Below are 16,213 nucleotides of genomic sequence, written 5' to 3'. Positions count from 1 at the left end.
TCGACATGTAAATTCAGAATTGCGAGAAAGTCTGAGTTCATATTTCGCAATTCCTCACAAAATTACCATTTTTACTTTTTATTCCGTATCGTGGGAAAAAAAGAACGTTAACATGTAAACTTTGAATTGTGAGAACGTAACGTTAAGTTAGAACTGTGAGTTTATATCTCGCAATTCTAACTTTTTCCCTCACAATTCTGAGGAAAAAGTACGAATTGTGCGAAATAAACTCATAATTTTGTGAGGGGGGCAATCACCTTTATTATTACTATTAATCCTGTGGCGAAAATGGGCTTCCATAGATCTCAGAGTGGGTGTGGCTATGTGTGAAAATATGAATTTTTTTAAATACATTCATAGGTATTTTGGTTGTGTCCTTCAATCAGGGATCAATGTGCCGAGATGCCCGATGAATCGATTAATATGACTAGCATCAGACTCGGCTTTGACTGACACGTTTATTCCAGTACGAGTGTGCATTTGTTTTCGGAAAGGTCAGGGTCACAGTGAGCAGAGAGTATTGCTTCAGATGGTCAGTTATTATAAACGAAAAGAAACTGTACTGAGTTATTGTTCATGTTCTTTGTGTGAGTTCAGTCTTCTGACGGTACTGAATGTGTTTAAACTGCAAATACAAAAACAGAAAGTCATCATGTCCTACGTGATGTACAAAAGCGACCTGTTAATGAAATAAAAAAGTTTGCACAGAACCTATTGCGGTATTAATCATTCTAAAGCACTTCATTGTCGTTGGGGGTTAAATATGTACAAGTAGTAATACTGGGGCGGAGGGAAAGACTTTACAAAGTTACCTTAAAAATACTTCATATGCATCATTGCGATGTTACGGGACGTTATTCGTGGATTACAGGCAGAGTGTAAAAATCAGTGCCGACAGGTCCGAACGCACAGCAGACTATATGTACAGATGAAAACTGCCCTTACTAATACAATACTGACCAGAAGTAGGCAATCTAGCAAGGCCGGATGGTCACGTGACCAGAAGGATACCATGTAGCTTGAGGAGTGTCATGCTGTAAACAAATGTCTACCAAAATCAGAAAACTGATTATGGGTTCATAACAGCAAGTCTACATGCATGTTATTCAGGGAGAATGTGTTTTAAAAAATCTCCTCCCTAAACCTCATAATTTATCAAGGAAATGTGTTTAGTCTTACATTCACAACATCTCCGGGGTTTATTAGTTCAGTCTCTCATATAAAACATTTACTTCCTTCAGTTCTTGCAATTCGCGTTCGTTTTATCCACCTTATTTTTCGATGGGAAAATAACTTTTTAAACATTTAATCTAAAATCAATGCAGAAGTAAGCTTTTTTTTTTTTTTTGTGAATGTGCGAGACTTCTGATTCATCAGATGCAATGGTTAAGTAACTAGAAGAATAACAAAATGCAGTTAACTGTAAAACTTGAAATTCTTGAGTAAAGGACCAGTATTTAAGATTACAATAATAAATTCTAGTTGGCAATATTACGCATCATAACAGACTGTTTTAGAAGGGACTGACACCGGAAACCTCGCACACTGGTGAAAAATGGCCGCGCGCGCACTTACGGTAAAAATAAGGTGGATAGACAATACGCAAATCTGTTCCTGCTGTTTCGTGAATGCAGCATGTATCACAAAAAAGCCAAGTACCCAAAAACAATCAGCTAAAATCACATTCCTTACGCTTACGAGAGAATTATAAAAGACGTGAGATGAAGACGATAAGTAAATGAAAGAATTACATTCGGCTGTGAGCATGAGGGGGGAAACTCGATTGAATCACAAACGGAGACTAATAAGGCCTCGTGCACGTTACAATGAAGAAGCTCATTTCATTTTCTCATGTGTTGTCACGGTAGCACTTTGTAATTGACACAGTCCATTAGTTAAACTTATGTAGACACTACTGCAGATTTTTAAAGTCATCATGAAAATCCATCCCATCTATTATTTTAATGTATGGCATAGGTCTTCAACCCTGCTCCTGGGGACCCACTGTCCTGCAGAGTTTCTTTCAAACCTGTATCAGCACACCTGGCCTGTGACTTTTCAAGTGATCCTGGAGACCTTGATTATGCTGGGTACACACCACAAGATAATCGGGCTGATTTTGGGCCGATTTCTCCCCTTCCGACAATCCTAGCTAATGTCCCGATTATCTTGGTGGTTCTAAAGATTATCTTATCAGATTTTCCTGTGGTGTGAGGTGTGTTAAGAGTGACTGAATCTGCTCGGAAGAACGTCGGAGGCGCCCCGATCGCAAATTGTAAATATTCAACAGAAATCCTGATGTGTGGGGGGGGGGGGGGGGGGACCCCAAGGACACCACACACTATTGGAGCAAAATAGTTAAATCTAGGATTTTTTGTCCTCATGTTTGTGGTCTCTCACATCTTGAAGATCTTATAAGATTTAAACAATCTTTTAGTGTGTACCCAGCATTAGTTGGTTCAGGTGTGTTTGATTAGGGTTGGAGCTGAACTCTCCAGGAGCAGGGTTGAAGACCTATGATGTATGCTATTGTGAACAATTCATCCATTCATATTTCTTTTCTCTCTCTCTCTCTCTTAACCTCGTAATGTTTGATTAAGATGTTTGGTGGCTTGTTTCCACCATGGAATTAAAAAAAAAAGTAATTGAGACTTTTTATCTCACAATTCTGATAGAAAAGTAACAATTGCAAGTTATAAACTCAGATTTGCGAGAAAAAACTCCAGAATTGTAGATACAGAGTTGCAATTCCCTTTTTTATTTGTTTTATTGTGTGACAGAAACAAGCTTCCATTAAAAACGACCGACTTCTCTCTGGTGATGTATGTCAGACTTCTCCAATCATTTAGTCCACTTAAACCCCACCTCTGTCTTGCAGTCACCAAATGAATCGAATGGGTGGAGCTGGACGACGTTTCTGAACCTAGTTATGTTCAGGGATAGGGTTATGGTTATTTAGGGTGTGGTTAGACCTTAAAGCGCCACCCATTACATCCAGAGAATGGGAGCTGGATGTCAAGCTCTGCAGCGACCACCTTCTTCTGCAGCCTGGCATTCAGATCTGCCTCCATCAATCAAAAACCTACAGATGGAAGCAGGTCCCTGTCCTACAGTTTATCTTTTTCAATAATCAGTTACACTCAAGATATACATCACAGAGGAAAAAAATATCTGTAGCTATTTCCGTTTGTCACAACTTTAAAATTGATCTTAACTCCTTTAACTACTCAATTTGAAGTAGAAGATTTTGGACATTACAAAAGTGTCAGTGATCGTGACGTACTGCTATGATCTGGGACTGATGCAGAAATCATGAAATGGCGCTTCTGCCTTGTAGCGTGTGCTAGGCTTGTGATGGATTCTGTAAATTTAGGAAGACGATCACAGGACAGACACTCTAAAGCAGAAGAGAAGTTCCACCACGCTCTGCACAACCAAACATTAAAACGAAAAATACTACACTCTCACATTTCACTCTGAATTATATGACATACTGTATGTACAAAATTCTCTGAGAAGAGATGACTGCATGAACGGGCCCGGGTGATGTTCTGGTGAAGTGGACGTGCGAGTTTCAAATGGGATTGAATCTTACCAGCCTATGAAGCTGTCCTTCAATACATGCGGCACCCTTGAGTGAAAGATCTTAAAACATTTGTACATCGTTACACTACAAGGAATCGATAAACATGTGTTCTCATGCATACAGCAGTAGGTTCTACAGTGACAGCGTGTGCTCAAAACAATAGTTAACTTCCTGCTCCTGCATGAGCTTCTTGCACCGAGGCAACAAGGGGACCAATCACAGGACAGCATGTGTTTGGAGGCGGGGCAGGGCATGTGTGGGGTCACAAGAGGGGGCGGGGTTTAACGAGGGCAGGAATGGCTGCTGTTGTTTCTGTTTCTGCTTAGCACGGCTGCCATTCCGGGTTTTTTTCTCGTGATGAAATCGTGTTCCTGAGTCCTGTTTATGAATGACAGCAGGAATGGGAATCTGATACCACGCTCCTCAACGTCCAGGGTGAGACGGTTCCATGCCACAAATGCTGAACAGAGATCAGAGGAGACCACGCCCAACTCTTCCATTCACTCGTCCCTTGTTTCTCCATTTGAATTCCTTATTTCATTTTCTCATTCATACAAAAGTGGAGGAAAATCCTTACGGAGTTTTGCAGACCAGTTTCGAGGAGTTCTTTTATATTGACGTTTCCCACAGCTGAAACAGATCACGCACAGACAAAATGAACACATGCTATTCAAGCCAGTCATGATGAAAAAAGTATGCATGCTTATTATGATCATTACAATAATGTGCAGGCGGCACAAAGTCTTCAGCAAAATTAGATGTTCTTGAGTAAATATTTGAGAATTTCTTTCAAGAAAATTTTCAAGAATTGCACTTAGGAACATTCTTAGAAACTTCTTAAAATTCATCTTAAAAAATGTCTTATCTTCCTTCAAGTTTTTTTGTGAATGTGGCCCCAGGCTTGTGGGTATCTAGTTTACTTTAGACTAAGTGCTTCATATGATCTGTGCATGATAGCAATGGGAAAACAACGCTTTTCGAAGCTCTGAACCAATTGTTTTGTGTTATTAGGCAGGGCTTGACAAACAAGTCAATTAGTAGCATTTAAGTTTCATTTTCCTTTTTGTACACACACATAAGTATTAAAATTCATTAAATTAATTAAAAATGAACCTACATTATAAAACTAATCAGAGATGAATTTGACACGTGTTCATGTGTTCACCAGATCAATGTCATCCAGTGTTATTTTAGTATAATTGAGATACTATTATAGTTTTAAAATATATTTTGAATTAGATTTTATTTTTGTTTTCTGATTTCATGTAAATTTTAGTTCAAGTTTGAGTAATTTTGTTGTGTGCTTTTTGTTGTCATTTTTATTAGTTTTTGTTGGTTATACATAGGTTTATATAGGTTTTATGAATTTTTATTTCAGTTTTAATTTTGGTTAAGTACATCAAGTTAAACTAAATGAAAATTAGAAAAGTTGCCTTGGAAACTAGCTGAAATCAAATACATTTTCATATTTTATTTTATTTCAGCTAGCATTTATTTTATTCAAGTAACGATTTTTTCAAATGGTTTTAGTTTTAGTTAACTACTGTATATTAACCCTGATGCCATCTAGTGGCGAACCATTGGAATTTTGAAAGTTTGATACAAGTTCCCGAACCATCGATTTAAAACAAATGTAAATGCTGTTTCTTGAAGCAGCATTTCGAAAGATCTCCTCATTAGTGGACTGATCATCTTGAGTAAAAGCTATAAAGTTACACATTGTGCAGAAAATGTGGTGTAATAACCCCTTGAGAAACAAAAGCTAAATCATTGTTCTGAGGAAACTGTCTAAATAATTTAATCATGTACTTATGATAATATAGTGACGCTGACATATGGTAAGTCTTACCCTGGCACTCTGTCTGTTGGCCTTCCTCTCCTCATCTGGAAGGGGAGGCATGGGGTAGGGGTATCTCCGGCTGGAGGCTATGGAGCCCGTTGAAGAAGTGGGCGATTTGGCGGGTGACAGTGTCCTGAGGGTACGGAGAGATGTGACATTAGTACTGTAGTGTGTGAACCGGATACTAGCATTAGCAAACATGAAGCTGTCACCTTTGACCCCTTGAAGAGGTCAGAGGGAGTGTTTCCACGGCAAACCATCATCCAAAATCACTAACTTCATCAGTCCTTGCCACAAAAATACCCACTGGCTCTTACTGGAGAGTGAAGCTGGGCAGATACCGCAAGCACAATGTAGTGCTGTTGGGATGTTTAACAAACGTCATGTGGGCTTACAAACATGGCGGACATGATGAGGTGATCAGGGCAGACACATGTGATCATCGTCACAGAGACTATGTCAGCCAAATGATGATGACATCACAGAGTGCAAAAGCGACACGTTAAGCAGCAGCCGGCATGCAGAGAGGGACACTGAGTGTGAGAGGTATAGAGCAGTGGAGGAGGAATAAAACTAAAAACTAAAATTACAAGACAATAAATGAGACTGGTTTGGTCTTTTGATGTTCACACACAGATGCGAAAATAAAACAACCTACGCAGAACACCTGAGTGAATCTCACGAAAACACATCCTAGTTATATTTCAGTCCAAAATCAAAAGAAAATATTATGTTCAGTCAAATTAATTAGATAATTATGATATATATGATAATGACATAAAATGTATATACCCATATAAAATCATTTTTAGGAACATGATCATTGGCACTGTGACAATGTTTCCCACACATTCAAGTCTTAAGACACTACTTGAAAAATGTATAATTATAACTGATTGGTGATTCTAATTTCTAGTCATTTTAACTGTACTACAGTGAAAGAACTACTGTAATAGCTTTATTTAAATTCAAATAGATTAAAGGTAGTAAAAATGTACAATGATGTATATTTGCTTTACAATAAAGATTATTTTGATTGTTGAAGGAATGATTGTTTATGTTTATTTGCATTACAATAATGAGAATTTTGAGATTTCTTTTTAAATGTCCTTTTTTTGCCATTAAAATAGTCACAACGTAACAAAAACACTTTTCTATGTGAAAAATTATTTCTTATTTCAGTTGATTTTGGACTGAAATCTCATCTGAACACGAGATGATCATATGAAAGGCATTCTTGGATACGTGCATCCCATGATTTTTGACGTTTACATCAAATGATGTACTGATTATCAAATGCCTTCTGTCTTCCTTTAAAGACAAGCCATCAGTTAAACAACTGTTTCGTGTATGAATGGAGATTTCTAAGGACAAACATTTGTGACTTGTGATTACAAAACACTGGATGTCTGGATATACTGTTGATTCTTGTAACTGTAGAAATGTTCATGCATTTACAATACACTACTTTTAAATAACTTTCTCTAATAATTGACACTGCAGTTTAATTTCTAGTGTATCTGTTGATGACTTGTTGCAATGGAATAATAAAGGCTTAGAAGAAACAAATACATTGAAATTAATATTTGATTTTGAGAGGATTTGGGGTCGTTTCTGCCAGCAAGTGCTCTTCAAACCTTAGCACTCAGCTCTCATCTCTGAAAAATTATATTTGGTCAGGGGAACGAACAACTGAGGAGGGAAACTGATGAATAGGGGACAGATATAATGCAGTCTGATGTTATTGTACCTAATATAAGGTCCTTCAGTGTTTTTATTCACATCTTCTACCCATTTAGTTACATAATACTCTGATTTGACGCAAGGGGTTAAATACCTGCAAGAGGATGGGGAAGGAGCGATAGTGAACAGAGAGATAGAGAAAGGGAAGGGTATGGGGAGAAGAGAAAGAACAGGAGAGATAGGAGAAACAGGATAAAGAAGGAAGTTGGTAAAAGTTCTTTACAGTCCAAGATGCAGGTGAGAGATCAGACAGCAGCTTAGACTACAGCACCTACACAGATATCATGAAGCTTTTTCACTTTATGGTTGGTGCAGGACAGAAAAAATCAAAGACTCTACAAAAAACAGCTGCTGTAACATCAGCATCCAATTGACCTGAGTTCACCCAAAAAGGTCAAATTTGTCAATTTACTTGTCGTTCCAAACCTATTTGATTTTCTTTCTTCAGTGGAACACAAACTAGAATGTTCTTTTCAATACAATGAAAGTGAAATAGGGTTAGTGTATATCTAAAATGACAACAACAGAATAATAAAAGTAGTCCGTATGACTTGTGCACTGTATTCAAAGCCATGCAAGAACCTTTATTAAGTACTTTAAGCCGTATTCGATGAAAATCTTCCCCTTCCTGTAGCACTAATATCTCATTCCCACATGCATATTCAAAAGTTTACAGTTTACTACTGTTCAAAAGTTTGGGGTCAGTAAGCTGACTGATTTTTTTTTTAAAGAACTGAACACTTTAATTCAGCAAGGATGCAATGAAAAAAGTGGAAAAAAATCTTCTGTAACATTATAAATGTCTTTAATATTTCAGATAAATGCTGTTCTTTTGAACTTTCTATTCATAAAAGGATCCTGAAAAATACTGCATCACAGTTTCCGCAGTAATATTACAATATTATATCTATACTATATAATATTTCTTCAAGCATCAAGGTTGAATAAATGTTGTATGCAAATTAGATTTAAGAGCTATGGAAGAGGTTAAGGTTATCAGTAATTACACGTGAATTACGATCGCTTCCTCATATGGCCTCAGAAGACGTAGAATATAGTGCTTGAGTCAAACTGACTACTTTTTTGATAATTTTTAATAGCTTAACAGGCCCTAATGGTTTAGCATAAAAAAGCATCAAAATTCTGTTCGCTTTCTAAAGACAGAAAGTCATACAGGTTTGGAATGACATGATGCAGATTTAAATTTAGCAGAACTTTTCCACAACCATCAAGCTATTCAACATTAAAGCACATCTCAGAAGTACGATGCTGCTGACTATAATGCGTTTCTGAATATGTCTTGCTTGAGATTTGAACGAATATTTGAAAATAAAGTTGTAGTATTTGTGTAGGTCAGCTGCATGTTGTGTTTTGTTTTAGTTGTGGTCAGTTTGTCACATGCGTTTGAAAAAAGAGAGTTGAGGTGCAGAAACGAGCATCAAGCTGAAATCAGAATCAGAGTGTATCTTGTGTTCATAAAGATGATGACAGACGTGCAGGTCAGTTTCAACGTGCTGTTTGTTCCAGAGGTTAAATCGATGCACACATCAATGCACACTCAAAACAAACCAACATTTACTCAGTTTCAGTTAATTTGCTTGGACTTCTACAGACTGTAGTACTGAAACATGGCATAGAGTTTAAGACTCAATGCAAAGTCCAACATCTACATCAGTCTCTGTACGGTGTCATGTGACATGTCACTGTGGCAACACTGCATCTCTTACTCTGTGGAGTTGGAGCGTGGACGGAACTTCTTTCCCTTGAGCTTCTTACGGGTACCTGTGATGTTTCCTACATCGACAGAGGAGAAGAACACATGATATGAATGCCGAGACGAATCTGATGCAAGCTCTGCCATTTCGAGCAGATGTATTTATGGGTGCGTTACCTTGCCATGAGTTGCTCCTGGGTCGTCCATTTTCACAGACGTCAGAAATGTGCTTGGCATCTGGGATTCTTTCACTCCAGGAGTGAGACAGACCATTAGATCTTCAGACCAAAGAACAGAGAAATTCTTATTGAAGTTCATTAAATGCAGTTAGAGATTAAAAGGGTTCTGTATGAGGAAAACAAATGACAGAGACGTCACATGGGCCATTCCTACTAAGCAGTACATTTTAATGTTCCCATACATTAGATAAAATATTGGACTCACTGTTATTAAAGATAGAAATCATATCAGTTTGCTTTCTTTTAGCACACAATTAAGTGTGTTTTTCCCATGTCTCTGTGTGCTGCATACTATCATGGAAAACTGGCAATGTATTAGGCAATATTGCAGGGGTTTCTTAATTTCTCTTCCTTTAATCAAAATGTCTAGCTAGAAATCAAAAGTTCTTTCTTATTACAGTACATTAATTTTTAAGCAGAGATCAAAAGATACTGTAAAGTAGGAATGACCCACATCATTGTGATGAGCAGAACACACACACTGAAATGAGCAAGATGAGATCATGGAGATGGACACCATGAAGACACTGACTTACTTATGTCCCAGTATTAATGATACAAGAGCCTGATAGGACTAACAATAACCAAGAGAAAGACAAACGGACAGTTTTGAGCACAAACCTGCAGCAGAGAAGTCATTAAAGAAGGAATAAAAATCTTCAAGTCTTGACTAAAAATGAGGTCCAGTAGAAGGACAGTTTGTCACAGTTTATTTTGAAGAAGTCTGTGCCAAATAAAACTGGAATTATTTCACACTTTTAATAATATACAGCTCAGAGTCAAAAGTATGAACTGTCCCTTCACAAACAAGATAATATCTCAGTTTTCATCTACTAGACTGCAATGTGACTAAATCCAGCGCAAATGGTGACTGACTTCTGAGATGTTTGTCCTGAGGAAATTAATCTCAAATACGTCTCCTCTAGAGTTTGAGAAGAGATCACAATGTCTCAAACTGTGTTCAGATTTGCAAAGATGCTTAAATTCAGAGATCTCAGTATGAACTTTAACATTTCTCTTCAAATTATGTATGAGCATCGAGTTCATAGCTATATACTTTTACTATATGTTCATGTCTTAAGTCTCCAATTTTCACAGAAACATCTGAGACAAAGTTGATACTTAAATGAAACATAACTGGGAACTCCATTAAGTCTGTTGAGCTCTCAAAGTAAACTTTTACACTATTTGTTAGCAGAGCAGGCAAAGCGATGAAGATGGAGATGGAGATGAAGCACACCTGAAGCCGAACAGAGAGATGTTTTGGCTGATGGAAGGGATAGATGGGGTGAAAGAGCAGGTGTTGATTTGGAGGTGAGACAGGTAGGCAGACCTCTTCTTGGAGCTGCTGCCGGAGTTTGAGCTCACGCCCTGCGGCATATCACTGTACAGAGAATCAGCATCTCCAGGCTTCTTCACGTAATCACCAGGAGGCATTTGACTGACAAAATGAAGAAAGTTTGATCTGAAAACTGAGCAAAAATCTTAAATCTGATCACTTAGAAAATTATATGAAGTACACTATTATTCAAATGTTTGGGGTCAGATTTTTTTAAAGATATTAATACTTTTATTCAGCAAGCACACATCAAAATGATCAAAAGAGACAGTAAAAAGATTTGTTACAGAAGATTTATATTTCAAATAAATCCTGTTCTTCTGAACTTTCTTTTCATGAATGAATTTCCACAACCCTTTTAATCAGCACAACTTTTTTCAACATTGATAATAATTAGAAGAAATGTGAACAAATCAGCATATAAGAATTTATGTGACATTATGTTAAATATAATTAAAAAATCTTACCTACCCAAACTTTTGGGTGGCAAATGTAATACATAGGTTAGGAAGCTTGTTGAAATCCTTAATCCAAAAGTATAAGCAATAATAATAACCTTAGCAGTCATTCGAAACTTTCATCTCCCTCACACAACACATAAAAACACTCTCAGAAAACGAAGAGAAAGGAGAACAAACCGACAGAATCTTCTGTGTACGTCTGACTCAACATACTGACGCTGTCTGTAGCTCCTTCACATGGGAGAAAACACAGAAAAAAGCAACAACCACAATTAGTGCAAAACATCCAGGGAAAAGCATAATAAAAGAACAAATGTAAAACTGTATATCATTTGGTTCTGTATGTGGTAAACAATGCCTGTTGCAATCACAAGTGCATGTAAAAAAATTTCCCAGTTTAAGGGACAGTTCACCCAAAAATGACTGTGTCTTCCTCACTCGTTCCAAACCTGTATGTATGACTTTTTCTTTTCCGTGGAGCACACAGAAGGAACTGTTTAGAAAATTTCTGAAGTGCTCTTCACCATGCAATTAAAGTGAAGGCAGAAGCTGTTGTGCTCCAAAAGTTTCAAAATAAAAAAAAATAGCCCTTTGGAGATTCTGCTAATCTTCTTCTGAGTTCAGTGCAAGAAAGTTTGGAACGACATGAAGGTATAAATGGTGATAGAATTAAAATTTTGGGGTGGACTATCCCTTTAAATAAAGTTTAAAAAAATATTCAGCTATTGTGGGGTCTGTAATCATGTGACTCACTTGTATCCCCATGCAGAAATGCCAAGAATCAGTGCAAGGACCAGGATAGAGCCTGCAATGGCCCCAATGATGATGTTAGTAGTGATGGTGCCTGTCAGAGGAACAGAACATTTAATGTGTAGCCATGGCAACTATAAGTCAATGCTGACCTGCAATCATCTGGACAAACCAAAACTAATCTGATATAGATACAGAATCTTTTTTTTTTGTCCAGTTGACCGCATGCCAAAATCAATCTGGAATAAAAACAGATAGAGACAGAAACCAGAAAAAATATTTAGATAAAGATTTATGACTCTTTCTGTCCATGGAGGCTGCATGTTAAAGGCATCCATTTAAAATCAAATCCATAAAACAGGGTATAAGACGACGTTTATAACAACACAGCACAGCAGATAAACACTGCTAGCTTTCATTCAGACAGAAACACGGAGGAATGATGGGGCGAGTGAACGACAAAACGACAACAAACAACAACTCAAATCTAAACTCACTGTCACTCCAGCAAAAGACATGAGCCTGTCCACAAAGAACGAGTGCGTATAAACAAAAGCCATGAAACAGAAAAATAAAAAGAGAAATTAAAAGCGTGTGAAATGTGTGTGAGTGGTGAATGAACTGTTGAACATGAACATGAAAAATAGACTAACAAAAAAAATGATCTTCATATATTCAGCATTCATGTATTTATATATATATATATATATATATATATATATATATATATATATATATATATATATATATATATATATATTTTTATTTGTTAAATATCTTAATGGTTATGTATCTGAAACAGCTTACAATTGTGTTGCAATAACAGGAACCATCAAATTTAACCTAACAGTCAAGTAGATTCAAAATGTTTAATGTAAGGATTTGTAAATGTAAAAATCTTGTAAATAATTAATCAATTCTAAACTGTTTTTCACTAAATAAATTAAAATTATATATAATAAATAAAATCCTTCAGTGCATTAATATCGCTGATGCTTAAGAGAACACCTTATTTCTTTTAAAGTTGACATATGTATCCGTTTTACACAAATGACCAATGAAATATGCCCAGACACGACATCTGATTCTTTAAATTTTAAGCAAGGCGGTGAGTCTCCACTTGCTGGAGGCTTTTGCTCATAACTGCCATGTCTGCTGCTTCTGGATTCATGTCATAAGCTGGTTTTGTAATGCATGTTGGTAAAGGATCTCCAAATAGTGGAACTGGTTCTGCATATCATTCTCTTGTGAAGATTAAGCAAAGGTGAAAGTTTGGCCTACCTGGTGTTTTGGCTGTGGGTCGCACCAGCAGGTAACTCAGAGGAGAGGTGGAGTTACAGTCCTCACCTGCCCAGCCCAGGTCACACACACACCTGAGCTCATTACTGCACACCTACAGCACACACACACACACACACACACACACACACACACACACACACATATAGATAAAGCAATTATAGAATGAAGTCAAAACACAGTGATGAACAGCAGCATTTAACTAACTAAATAGTTTGCTACAATAAAAGATGATGCACGGACTTAAATCAGTGAACTGTTTATTAAAATATTATGGGTATTTATATAAATAAAATATAAATATAGCGCATGAAAGAGTTCAATCTGGCCCACAGTATGATTTATTACAGTATTTAAAATGTATTACATTTTGACAATTTATTTTTGTCTTTTTATTATTATTTATACATTCATAATAAATTATTTTACATTAAAATCAGTGCTTTCAATCCATTAAAATGTTAGTTAATTAATAGCACATTTGTCTGTAATCGCAATTAATCACATCTAACATAAACATTAGTAACCATAAATACATTTTCACAATGAATCTCCAAATTAAAGTAGAATATGTTGCTATTCTACATTATAGTAAAATCTGTGCCATCATTTAATAGACTTAAACTGTTACAGAACATTACTATATAAAAATAGTATAACTTTTAATTTAAGTGAACTTACAACAATCTTCACATTATCCCATTAGCCTATCATAAATTTCACATTTAGCTGTGCCTTTTATATAGTGTATATAGTAATATATTGATGTTTCTTTCTCTACCAATATCAGGCTTCTCTGTTTGAATGAAAGCTGTCAGGTCATTTTTGCCACACTTAGAATATTTAGCACATTTATTTTCACAATAAATAAGAAAATTACCATTTCACAGTCCAAACTGTCTTCTAATTATTTATTCAAGGCATTTGGCACTTCTTAATGTGCACCTTTTTTTCAGCTGAAACTGGATCAGTGGGTGACACAACTGTCACAATTCCCACCACACACAATCTCTCACCCCATGTCCGGAGCAGATCACCCTTTCGTTGGTGCCGGGGCACGTGCTGAAGTTGAATTCCTGCACTAGGAGGCATTTGTGATTAAAGCAGATGCGATCCGTCCCACACGCCGTTCCATCCTCTACGTATCCCAAATCAGTGTTGCCATCAATCAGCACATGGCCTCCACTGAAACATTCAAACTCACGTTAGGAAAACCAATCACATAGAAAGCTGAAGTGAGCGTGTGTTTGTGTATGTACCTGCAGTCCAGTGAGGCGCTGTGCTGGGCCACAGAGAAAGAAGTCAAACCTCCCTGTAACTCTCCTAGTCTGGGTGCAGGAGAAATGTTGGAGCACAGCAGGTATCCACAGTGTACATCCCTAAAACCCACACATGCACACTTTTTAATCTAGATAGAGTAAATAAAATTAAGGTAATCCCATAATAAATGAGAAAAAAGTAATTAGCACAAGATTAACACAAACTAGGAAATTATGTGATTTTAAGCATAATTTTCAAGCCTGGAAAAATTCATAGAAATTTCATAGTATCATTTTAAAAAAAATATACAATATACATACACACACTTTTAAGGTTAACACACTTCCCCATCAGTGTGGTATGACCGTCAAACTCACTGTTTTTTGCACTGAATCCAGGTGTCTCTGTCACGCCCACAGTTGCCCTTCTCTGTGCCTTCAATGTTGAGTTTCTCATAGCAAAACTTATCAGCCGATGTTGCTTCTTTAGAAACAGAGACATCACACATCATAATTACATCAGCACCACTAACTGAAATAAATATGTTTAAGTTAAAGTACTTCAATGAATAACACTAAAACGGAAATAAAAATAAATTAAGGCCAAATAGAATAGAAAAATGAACACTTTGAAATATTATTAAAAAGAACTAATAAAGTTAAAATAAAATTAAAAGTTAAGTTAAAATTAAATAAAATTAAATATAAAAAAAATTATTCAAAATAATAATAAATAATGTAATAGCATATAAATAATATTAAAATAACATTGCCACGCACTCTCTCCCCAGAGGTATTTGCACTGTCTATCCTTGGTTTTGCACCTGCCATTGAAACATCTTCCCTAAAATGAGTGAAATTAAGAAAAATAGGTTACACTGATATATCAAAATAATATAAGATGATAAATAATAAATTATGACTAATATATATACAGTAATATACATTTGATATACATAAAACTCACTTGGTCTTTCTCACATGTGTACCCATCCATCTTGTGCAGGTTTGGAGGACACTAAAAAATATATGGAGTTTTACATTTTAAAGCATGTTTAGAATGGCATACTATTTACTGTTTTTAAATTAATGTCGTATGCAGTATACCAGGTAGAGTACGATATGTGAATTTGATGTATGTATAGAATACTAGTATGATCTACTAGATTTGCAGAAATGCAATATACAATACAATACAATATGCAATATACAGCAGAGCACACTGAATGGAATACTGTGTCCCATAATGCAATGTGTTTGACTTGAACCAGAAGGTATATCTTATATATTCATGCTCATCTAATTGACAGCCATACCATTAAACTGATTAAAAAGATTAAGATACAAAAAAAAAAAAATCTATGTTAAAAATTTAATTGTGATGTTTTTATCAGCTGTTTGGACTATTCCTTTGATGTATTAATTATACTGCTGTAGGATGTGTTGTGAGATGTATGTAACAGTGCCCTCACCTGGCTAGAGTTCCCAGTGCACATTTCAGGTATGTCACAATCACTGACAGCGTCACGACAAAGTACACCCATAAACTCCAGCTACAGAGATAGCACAATGATCATTAAAAGTCACACACACAAACAGAAGGCTACAGAGTTTTCTTGTTCGACTCAGCTCCTACCTGACAGTTCTTACAACAGAGACCATCACTGCATTTGGCTCCCTGAGTCAACATACATTTCTTGCAGCAGTTCTCCCCTTCTCTAGCACACTCCTGCAGAAAGACAGAGAAAACCTGATTACATAAGCAGTGTTAGATTAATGTGATCACGATGTTGATGTAAGATCACTCACGGCTGGGCTTCCACAATCACACTCCTCTCCTGCCTCCACAAAACCATTTCCACACTCTGGAGGATCCAAGAGCTACAGAACAAAAAAAGAGTTATAAAGCAAGAGCACTGTATATATATATATATATATATATATATATATATATATATATATATATATATATATATATATATA

At 36.3% G+C, this 16,213-nt stretch overlaps 1 protein-coding gene across 1 annotated transcript in view; it reads right to left on the bottom strand.

Annotated features, from left to right (window-relative positions):
* Positions 1–2,818: 2,818 nt before the first annotated feature.
* LOC107556947 (disintegrin and metalloproteinase domain-containing protein 22) overlaps positions 2,819–16,213 on the bottom strand; it is a gene marked incomplete at its 5' end in the record, with an annotated part of 52,170 nt that continues 38,775 nt past the window's right edge. Inside the window, 16 exons of the mRNA XM_016240217.1 lie at positions 2,819–4,216; positions 5,436–5,559; positions 8,897–8,963; positions 9,061–9,161; positions 10,363–10,563; positions 11,100–11,153; positions 11,676–11,766; positions 12,954–13,065; positions 13,988–14,156; positions 14,231–14,350; positions 14,609–14,714; positions 15,011–15,074; positions 15,198–15,248; positions 15,703–15,783; positions 15,867–15,959; positions 16,040–16,111. Of these exons, the coding sequence (XP_016095703.1) occupies positions 4,196–4,216; positions 5,436–5,559; positions 8,897–8,963; positions 9,061–9,161; positions 10,363–10,563; positions 11,100–11,153; positions 11,676–11,766; positions 12,954–13,065; positions 13,988–14,156; positions 14,231–14,350; positions 14,609–14,714; positions 15,011–15,074; positions 15,198–15,248; positions 15,703–15,783; positions 15,867–15,959; positions 16,040–16,111 (1,527 nt within the window). The remainder of the gene's footprint in view (positions 4,217–5,435; positions 5,560–8,896; positions 8,964–9,060; positions 9,162–10,362; positions 10,564–11,099; positions 11,154–11,675; positions 11,767–12,953; positions 13,066–13,987; positions 14,157–14,230; positions 14,351–14,608; positions 14,715–15,010; positions 15,075–15,197; positions 15,249–15,702; positions 15,784–15,866; positions 15,960–16,039; positions 16,112–16,213) is intronic.

Source organism: Sinocyclocheilus grahami, unplaced genomic scaffold (genome assembly GCF_001515645.1).
Source record: "Sinocyclocheilus grahami isolate Dianchi unplaced genomic scaffold, SAMN03320097.WGS_v1.1 scaffold585.1, whole genome shotgun sequence".
Lineage (NCBI taxonomy): Eukaryota > Metazoa > Chordata > Actinopteri > Cypriniformes > Cyprinidae > Sinocyclocheilus > Sinocyclocheilus grahami.
This window is presented reverse-complemented; position numbering and strand designations above follow the sequence as displayed.